The sequence below is a fragment of the Mustela erminea genome, chromosome 20, assembly GCF_009829155.1.
Source record: "Mustela erminea isolate mMusErm1 chromosome 20, mMusErm1.Pri, whole genome shotgun sequence".
NCBI lineage: Eukaryota > Metazoa > Chordata > Mammalia > Carnivora > Mustelidae > Mustela > Mustela erminea.
In genome coordinates, this window is record NC_045633.1 from 34,186,819 (window position 1) to 34,197,108 (window position 10,290).

Here is a 10,290-nt window from a genome sequence, read left to right on the forward strand (position 1 = left end):
TTCCCTAGTTTCATTGCCGCCTGACTTCAGGCTGCAGATCCATCCTCAACACGGCAGCCACAGACAGCTTCCTAAGAGTCAGCTTCTACGCTGCTCGGATTTATAAACTGCTTCCCATAAACTTAAGACAAAGACCAAATTCCTCAACCTGTCTGCCAAGGATCTGTGTCCAGTCCCACTTGGCAGCTCTATCTCCATTCCCACTTCTTCACTCCAGCTACAGAAAACCTCTTCCAAGTGTTAAAATTCAACAACCTTCAAATTCACAAACTCTTCAAAAAGCACAGTCCTCTACTCTTCGTCTAACTATAACATTCTACTTATACCGTCGGTCTCAACTGTGAAGTAACTTCCCCCAGGAAACACTCCCTGAACCCTGAAATATGGTAGACTGTACTCTTCTTTCCACAGTCACCTCTGTTCCAGAAAAGGATTCTACTTCATCCTCTGCCCTGTGGCTTGCAAGGTCTCAGACAGGAGTAGCGCCCATCCCCCACCCCCTCCCCACTGATGCTAGGCTCGGCCATATGACTTGCTTCGGTGAACAGATGTGGACAGACAGGATAGATGCCACCACCAAGAAGCTGAAAAAGCCATCCTGGTGTTCTCCAGATCTTTTGGCCACTAGAAAAGCACGTTAGAGACAAGGACTGCTCCTTCAGCCTGGGTTCTGGAATAAGAAAAGTTATGTCTGTCCTCTTTTTCACTTTTTCCACATGTGGCCACTAGAAAACCTTTAATCCCACATGGCTCACATTGTATTTCCTTTTTTTTTTTTTTTTTTAAGATTTTATTTATTTATTTTTCAGAGGGAGAGCATACAAGCACAAGCAGAGGGAGCAGCAGGCTCTCTGCTGAGCAAGGAGCGTGATGCGGGGCCTCGATCCCAGGACCCATCAGGACTGTGCTAAAGGCAAACATTTAACCAACAGGGCCACCCAGGCGTCCCCCCCCCTTTTTTCTTAATTTTATTTATTTATGTGGCACATTATGGTTCTCTTGGACAGCACTATCTACCTAATAAGGTTTACATCTAGGAATGAATGAATGCCCTCTAACAATAAAAATTTTAATTGACTAGTCATCTAAGATTAATCTCAAAAGTTCAAAACTAGAATTCCTACAACCTCAACATTGGGTATTTTTAAGTTTATGTAACTCTGTTCTGGTTATTACCGGAGAAAGAATGAAAAAAAAAAATCAAAATCAAGAGGAAAAAAAGCCCATTACAAGGATATTCGGTCAGCTGCCTCTAAATCCTATTTCAGATTTTAGGTTACCAAAATAAGTTACTTACTCTCAAATAACTAGTCAGAGAAAATGCCAATTGAGGTTTTCATGTTCCAGCCACTGTCTCACATATAACTGCAGACAAAATGTCAAAGCAATTCTCCAAAGGTTGTATAAGTTATAAACGACAAGATATTCTCAAATCTTATATATCTCATTATGCACCTACTTTTTCGTGATTTCAAGAGCTACCTCCTTACCACAATATGCTGCTTCTTTGTTCTCTTTAGCCTTGTAAGGACTGTTTCTTTCAATAAAGTACTTGATAGCCTGAAAGGAAGTGGCCCAGAAAAGTATGGAGGTTAAACAAGTATAACTATAACCTTCAGAGTTCCATGTGAAATGACAAAGCACCAACTCAAAATCTGCTTTTTATTTTGTCTTTGGAACAGTCTTCCTCCAGAGAAAAGCAACTCTCATTTAGTGTAACTTTAAAGAAATTAATTTATAAAAATCAACATACAAACTCACTATTCCAACGTCCAGTAAAAAAATCCTGGCTTGCAAGTACAATTTAACTCCAACTCTTAAAACACGCTCTACTCCCTCTAGCCTACTGCCAGATTAACTGTGTTCTTACAAACCCTCCTGATCACACCTTTTAAAAGCTCTCATACACTGAGGCTACAAAGATTACGAAGCAGTTGTTTCTAAGCTTTAAGGAGGAGGACAGTTAAAGCAACAAAAACATCAGCCTACAGCAGGCTGCGTGCGTAGCTTCCGTTCCTCCTCAAAACCCATCTTGATTTAGCCACTGTGATTATCCTGTTGTCAGATAATCTCATCAAGAATGATTCTGATAAAGTTAATCTCTCCAAGGGAGATCCAGCGTTCTGCCTTAGGACTAACCCAGGAAGCAACTTTTGTACCATAGATTCAAAGCTGTAATACAATAAACATAATCATCAATGTATTAAACTCAGTCATTAAATGTGTGCATCATTCCCAGCTACCACTGTAAGTTTAATGAGGAGGAACAATAATGCCTTCAAAGAACATACCAACACACACAGCGTTAAGTTAATAAAACATCATCACTGATTTGCTACTGCATATACATGCAATCAAAAGTAAGTGTTAGGAGAAAATTAAAGTATCAAATTCTATTAAAAACAGAATTGTAAATATAAATTAAGAAGCAGAAAGAACATACTTCATATGCAGCTGTTAACCAACCACATACTTGTTCTCTATGAAATCACTAAGAGCCTAATAAATATAATAACCTGCGAACCACACAGTACAATTGTTTAAAACCATCCTTGAAGTGCTTGCACTTGTAGAAATTCCCAAGGAAGCAATTTCCCCCTCACTATGCAACGCAATTTAAGAACTCCTTTGTTAAAAAGGGTTTTTAAATACCAGCATAGGAAATTTTTTAAATGAAGAATTTTTTAAAAATACCTAACACTTAAAAAGTTTCAGGCTTCCATTTTCTTCTGTCATTGTTAACAGAACCTCCTTCAATACAGGACTACATTTCAATGATTTCAGTAAAGGATACAAAAAGGCCAGGGTTGCCAGTTCTAAATTAACCATCTATAACCATTTTTTACATGGCTCAATACATCAGACTCTGAACTTGTCTCTACTGCGTGCTTCACATGCTACACCAGAACCAGACAGTGAAAAATAAACATCTGATAGTATTAGTGAGTATCCATCAAGTGTTCAAACAATGATATTTAAATAACGTTTAACTGCAGATTCCTACAGTAATTTTTCTACCACACTGATGTTTTTAAGTATCTCAAAAAATAAAAATAAGGGGCGCCTGGGTGGCTCAGTCGTTAAGCGTCTGCCTTTGGTTCAGGTCCTGATCCAAGCGTCCTGGGATGGAGCCCCGGCATCTGCTCCCTGCTCCGTGGGAAGCCTGCTTCTCCCTCTCCCACTCCCCTTGCTTGTGTTCCCTCTCTCGCTGTGTCTCTCTCTGCCAACTAAATAAATATAATCACTTTTAAAAAAATAAACAAAAATAAAAATAAAAAAGCAGGACACTGTTAGAGTAATGCTGTGCTCAGCGGAGCTGGAATACTTCTCCAAAGCTTTCTGAAAGTCCTAACAGGACAAGAAAAAGAACCGCATGACCACCTGAACCCCTCCCTGAAAGGCACGTCACCTCACACCACAAACGGACACGGAACTTGCCGCCTTTTCTGGATCTACTTCTAGGGATCACGTAGGAAAAGCACTGCATCCTACCCCTGACTTTCATCGTTTCAGTGTCTGACCTTTAACAAGTCAACCTCAACCCTCTGGGCCCACCTGGCAAGCGAGGCAGGAGAACCTGACCGTCCCCGAGATCCCATTTCAAAATGCTACAGGATGCTACTCCAGCTGTCTTTCTCCAAGAGCCTTCCTAACAGCACCGGCCCACTTTCCGGGTCCTTTGGTAGGTAAACATCCAACTCCACACACCGCACTGGAACAAGAATGAGGTTATCTTGTACAAGATGGCATTAAAGAGAGAATCCAAGAGACATGGAATCAAATGACATCGCTCGCATGGGCACCTCCTCCCATACGGAGGGCAAGGAAGCAGCGAGAAACTGAAAAACCCAGTGCTTCCCAAGGAAAGGGCTGATGAAACTCCGTAATACAGTGGCCTTCAGCCTTGACGCTTTGCCTAAAAGAAGCGTGATTCGGCAATCTACTTCTTTTTACACGGAAGCTTCAAATCGGGCATCCATAAAAGAAAAAAAAAAAAAAAAGTCAATCAACGTCATACAACGGAAAAGACCGAGCTTGTGCAAGGAACCTTCAGCGATCAGAAAAGAGGGTGCGTCTTCTGGAAAACACCAGGCTCCCCTTCCTGAAATGCAACATGAAAACTTGGTCCAACGCGTGCCGACCGCCTCCTCGGCCGCCAGCATTTCAGACCTGGACGAGCCCGGGAAGGCAGGCATCGGCTGCTCCGAGACAACTTTTCCTTGCCCTTCCCCTAAGTCTGGGAATCCGCTCTTGGTGACGCGCCTCACGGTCCTGTCAGCTCATCACCAGCCTCAAGTCTCCACTCCGGAGGAGGGAAAAACAAAAAAAGCAAAAACAAAAAAAAACAAAAAACAAAAAAAAAACCACCACGACACAAGAGCCCCCGCGGAGATCCGGGTAAAAAACGCGCACACACACCCAAAATCTTGCACAAGCCGGATCACGAGGCCGCGTGGGTACAATTTCAAAAAACTTCAGTTGAAGGTTTCATTTAAAAGGAAAGAAAAACGCGGCGGAAGGAAAGCCGTCTCCCGTCCGCGCTTCGGGCCTAAAGCCGCCCGGGGGCAGGGGCGCCGCTGGTCGAAAGCGAGGCCCGGGGACAAAGTGCGGAGCCGGGGAGGGGAAAGGATGGAGGGCGCGGGGCTCCCGGCCGGCCCGCGCCCCCACCCCCGCGGAACGGCGGGCTCGAGCTCCGGCTCGGGATGCAGGCCCGCCGGCGCCCGGCGCGCTGACAGCTGCCACCGGCGCGGGCTGCGCGGCCCGCCCGGCCCCGGCGAGCCCCCCCCGCCCCGGCCCCCCCCGCCCCACCCCGCGGGCGGCCCGCGGCCGCGCTGGAAAGGATACTCCCGGGTGCGGAAGGCCTCCTGAGTGTGCGCGATGGTGAAGAGCGGCTCCTCGCCGGGAAGCGGCTTCACCAGCGGGAAGGGCTTGCGGCCCAGGAGCGGCGCCATCGCGGCGGCGGCGGCGGCGGAGGCGGCGGCCCGGAAGGCGGCGGCTCCTCGGCGAGCCCGCGGCGCAGCACTAGGCCCCGCGGCCCGGAGCGAGCGCCTGGTTCCCGGGGGTGGGGTGGGGGAGGGGAGGGGTGAGAGGGCGGCGCGAACTCGGCTCCCTCAGTGCTGGCGCGGCCGCGCGAGGGCCATGCAACGGGACGCGAGGACACGGAACTCCCACGCACACCGCCGCGCCGCCCGGCAGCCTCCGGCCCAACCTTCGCTGCGGGTCCCCGCGTTCGGCAGTCACGACTCCTCCTCAGCTGCACCGGAGGAAATTATTGAAAAATGGCGGGAGATTCCCCTCCTCCCCCCCGCCCGGCCAGCGCACACACTAACTTGCTCCCCTGTGGCGCCGGTGGCGAATGCTCCAATAGGCGGAGAGCTGATCAGCGCTCACAGTCTATTGGCTCAGGGCGGCTGCCGCTCTGGCGCTTGAGTCCCGCCCCCTTTCCCGGCCGCGTAGTTGGGTTGCAGCGCACCAGAGGGCAGTATGAAGAGGTGAAAGGTCACGTTATGTAAGCGCTGGTGTGAGGCCTAAGGGCCTCCAGCGGCGGAGTTGAAAATGGGGGACAGCGGGGGACCGAAAGGCCTGGAATTCAAAGAGGTCAGGCTAGAGAAGCCCCTTAACATATACAGACACTGCGCCATCTGTCACCGACGGCGACACCGACATCCGGGCACCACTGTCCGTGTGGTGCGCCGGAGGTAGAGGGGGAGCGCGCGGCCAGGGGCTTTGTCTTTCCACTTGTGCTCCGCCCCCTCCTTAAAGGCGCCGCGCTCGGCCACGCCCGGGGATGCGCGGGTGGGGCGGAAGGGAGGAGGCGTTGGCGCGAAGAAACCCAGGACCTTATCCCCGCGAAGGTTCTGCTGAAGGACCGCCGGAGCCTCAGCCTTGCTCCCCGCAAAGTTAACTTCTGGAAGAGAGTGAGGTTGAGACCTGGGTATTAGTATGATGCTTGTTTTTAGGAGCTGGGCGGAAAAAGATAATAGACAAGCTTCTTTGGAAAAATATATTCAAGGGCGAACCTATTAAAGATACACCCATTAATTCGGGTAGCCTTTGCTGGCACCTCCAGCGTTCAGGGCCCTGTACTGGGAGCTGCAGAGGGGAGAAAATGAGAGCCTGCCCTGAGCAAATAAGAGGCCCAACCGACTAGGGGCAGGTCTGTGATCCGGGCTCTGCAAAGTGCACAGTAGGAAGTCAGCACCGAAGGCCTGGAGAGTGAGGACATTCCAGCCGTTTCTCCAAGCAGACTGCACCACGTAGTCCCCGACGTGTTCCAGCACAACCCGAAACACATCCATAATTCTCTCTCTAGGAAATCCTCCCCTTTGGTGCAAAGATCACTGACCTCAGAATGTACCTTCCAGCCTGTCCTTGAACAGAGCTAGACTTTGAGGTGTCCCTGAAAGCCGTGGCGCATGCCAGTGCCAGGCCCTTCTCTCCTTTTCTTCTCATCTTGAGGTGAGACGTATCCCACCCCCCAACCCCAGGAAAGTGTTAAGTTCCAGGTCAGACACCATCGCTATGGAGGCTCTTCTGAACCTTTAGCAGAGATAGGAGAATGTCCTTCTTCAGTAGCCTTTTCTTCTAGGAGGATTAGGAGCAACCTCAGAAGACAGAGCATTTGAGTTGATTGTGAAAAGATAAGTAGCATTTTCCCTAGGCAGAGAAATGAGAGATGTACGTTCTCGGCAGAAGGAGCAGCAGGGCCGAGTTGGTAAATTCAGGACAGCAGACCTAAAACTTCAGAGGTGTTGAGGTGGAAAGTATCAAGAGATGAGAGTGGCAAAGGAAGAGATCACCCTGGTCACAGCGTGTGATGCTTGGAGCGACCACTTGGAAGGAACCCAAATATAATAAGATCATGGGAGACAGATTTGAGAGGCACATACTAGGTGACTAACCGGATGGACACTTGTAGGACCAGGTACCTAACAGGAGACGACACACAGAGTAAGGACTCCAAAAACATCAAGAAACACATTTTGGAAAATGTTGATATTTTAAAAAAAGCTCCTAATTGCACATGAGAATAGGGACTGTAATCATTTCAGGGCTTGGGGCCACTGTAGGCTAGAACCCAGCCCTGCTGTTGGTGAGGCAGAGATCTAAAATGGGAGAATCGGAGGTATCTAGCTGGCCCAGTTAGTAGAGCATGCAACTCTTGATCACAGGGATCATGAGTTCAAGTCCCACCTTGGGCGTAAAACTTACTCAAAAAAATAATAAACAAATTTAAAAAGAAAGAAAAAACAGAACAGACTAAGTTAATGTAACTATCAGTTTCCTGCTCTAATATTTTTGTTGACTCCTGTTGCAGACAAAACTCTACTGAGGGGGCGCCTGGGTGGCTCAGTGGGTTAAAGCCTCTGCCTTCAGCTCAGGTCATGATCCCAGGGTCCTGGGATCGAGCCCAACATCGGGCTCTCTGCTCAGCGGGGAGCCTGCTTCCTCCTCTCTCTCTGCCTGCCTCTCTGCCTACTTGTGATCTCTCTCTCTCTGTCAAATAAATAAATAAATAAAATCCTTAAAAAAAAAAAAAAAGAAGAAGAAGAAAACTCTACTGAGTTTACTCTTCCTGTTCAGTCTTCAAGCTCTTGACCGAGCAAGGCCCAAGTTGACTACTTCCTTCTAATTCCCAGAATTCATCAGCTTTATTCCTACTGACTGCCGGAAATGTACTTTTTTCTCCTCTGGGCATCTAAATCCCACACTTCCTTCCTAATGCCTTTTCCCAATTGTTCCAGCCCACATCCGCTTTCACTAAATGCTCAAGGCTTCTTAAAATTGTAATTGTAGCAAAATTTGTTGTTCAATGTGTTTTCTTCCCCAACATTTGAATAAACAAGTTAATAAAAAGGGGCAGAGATTAAAATGTGTCGTTTCTGGGTATTTGCACCAAAGCTTCTACTGCTCCAAGTCAGCTGTGGGTGCTTAGCTGGAAGAATAAAACTGTCTAGAGAAGCACAGCTCATTTCTCTACGTGGATCTCCGCTGGGTAGTTGTAGGACATGAGCTCAGTCAGGAAGATCTGTTTCTGTGGTCTGTGTCATGGGGACCTGTGCCCTGCCACATAACCCTCTGCCATTGATTCAGACACCAGTTCCAGCTGGTCTTTTCCTCCCTGTCCCGTTGGATCCTCAAACTCAAAACATCCCAAACCCACAATCTCACCATCTTCTTTCCCTCCATCATCTGCTTTATCTGGATGGTTTTCATTTCTGTTTAGTGCCCCACTCACAACCTCACAGGCTCAGGCTGGACCTCTCGAGCTCCACAGCCACAGGGTGAACCAGATAATGTCTATTCTACCTGCACGAAATCTTGAACTATCCCTTTCTTGCCATCCCCACAATATCCTACTTCAGGCCTTTATTATTTCTGGCCCAATCTTACTACTATAATGACGTTCTTCTTTTAAAATGTCTTAATTTATTTTTAAGTAGGCTCTATGCACAACTGAGCCAGCCAGGTGCCCCTCTTCTGTTAAAATGTTTTAAACTACATTGAAATTATATCTTTAAAATGGTAAAATGAGCATAGTTCCCAAAAGGAAACATGTAAGCGTTTCCTTTGAAACAACAAATGCTTCTACAAGCAGCAGCCATGGGGAACGCTCCCCCAGGCACTTTCTGCTCCCTCAAGCATCCATTTTCAAATTGTTAAGCTGTGTTAAAACTGCTAAAAGGGGGGCGCCGGGGTGGCTCAGTGGGTTAAGCCGCTGCCTTCGGCTCAGGTCATGATCTCGGGGTCCTGGGATTGAGTCCCGCATCCGGCTCTCTTCTCGGCAGGGAGCCTGCTTCCCCCTCTCTCTCTGCCTTCCTCTCTGCCTACTTGTGATCTCTGTCAAATAAATAAATAAAATCTTTAAAAAAAAAAAAAAAAAAAAAAAAGGTAAAAGGTAACTTCATTTAAAATGGAACCAGAAGGCCAGAAGGGGGAGCTCTCACAACTTAAGACTGATAAATGCTCCTTCTATAGGAAGAAGCCCATACTTCACCACCCTATCAACAGGAAGAAAGCTTTCCTCCTTCCCCAGCAACAGCCAAGCCAATGAGAGAGTCAGCATTCAGCCAATGAGAAGCCACCACACTTCCAACTCCCAGTTTCCACCAATGGGCTTGTTCCTAACAGCCTTCCCAACTTCTCCCTTTCCTCCATCAAGGTTTCCTCTGCTTTGTTCTGTAGACATGCCTACGGTTTTGCTGTAAGCCGTGGGATCTGAATTGCGACTTTCTATTCCCGAATTAACCCATTTTGCTGGTGAAATAAAGGACAGTTTTGTTTTTAAGGTTAAAAGCTATTTCCACTAATTTTTTACCTCCATTTTCTGAATATTTCTGAACATATATGTTGCTGTTTTTTTAGCTGCTCAGTTTTAGTATTAGCTGCTGACTTTTCTTGAATGGAAGATGAGGACATAACCCTCTTACATCCCCCCCAAACCTCACACTCGCGATCACATTCCAAAAATAATTGTTACAATTGGTTAAATCACTATTCACTGTAAAACTTATGATTATGTATTATTCAGATGATCCACATGGTGGACGGATCACATTTCCTTTCTTTTGTCTTTGCTGGTTTGCTTCATTCTATTTTTCAACTCATTTTCTATGTACCTATCACCACTCTATCCCTGAACTGATAGAACTGTGTCCTCTTGATACATGCAAACCTATCATATGTTCCAATTTGTCCCCCACCTGCTCTTTCCTCACAGTGGCATTTGCACACTACAATCACTCCCCTGCTCTTGGCTTTTAGTGGTTGGCTCCCTAAAGCCCACAGAGTAAAATCAAACTCTTTGGCCTGGTCTTCAAGCTCCCCTCCACTCTGCCCCAGGATCTGTTTTCAATCTTTCTACCACTTCCCTTGAACCCCCTACTCCAGTAAATTAGGTTTATTGAGGTTTCTAACCAACTGAGCCACCCAGGTGCCCAGGTTTATCTAGGTTTCTAAATACATTCCCCAGTAAAAGGATCCAGGGCTCCTGGGAAAAGGACTGGGGCTGGCAAAGGTCAAGGTGAGTCAGGAACATTGTCCCTGAAAGTAAGGAAGTGCTCAAATAGTGATGGGGACACGTCAAAAGGACACAGGAGCCAGCAGGAAGGGATTCCTGCTGAATCTGGGACAATTTGAACATTTAAAAAAAATGACAGCAACAGATTGTGAACACATTGAATGTAAAGGGAAACCATGAGCCTGTAGTAATATTCAGAGAGAAAGGAAAGGAGGCAGAGAGGAGAGAGGGAAGTGTAAGAGAAGGGAAATCTGTTATCTACTGAAGGC

General features: G+C 47.2%; 1 protein-coding gene across 3 annotated transcripts in view; it reads right to left on the minus strand.

Annotated features, from left to right (window-relative positions):
• BAZ1B (bromodomain adjacent to zinc finger domain 1B) overlaps positions 1-5,336 on the minus strand; it is a 68,923-nt gene extending 63,587 nt beyond the window's left edge. Inside the window, exon 1 of one of the 3 annotated variants that reach the window (XM_032326780.1) lies at positions 4,846-4,952. In XM_032326780.1, the coding sequence (XP_032182671.1) occupies positions 4,846-4,952 (107 nt within the window). Of the gene's footprint in view, positions 1-3,555; positions 4,656-4,845 lie in introns of those variants that run through there. The other 2 variants (XM_032326781.1, XM_032326782.1) reach the window with 2 other exon arrangements.
• Positions 5,337-10,290: the final 4,954 nt, after the last annotated feature.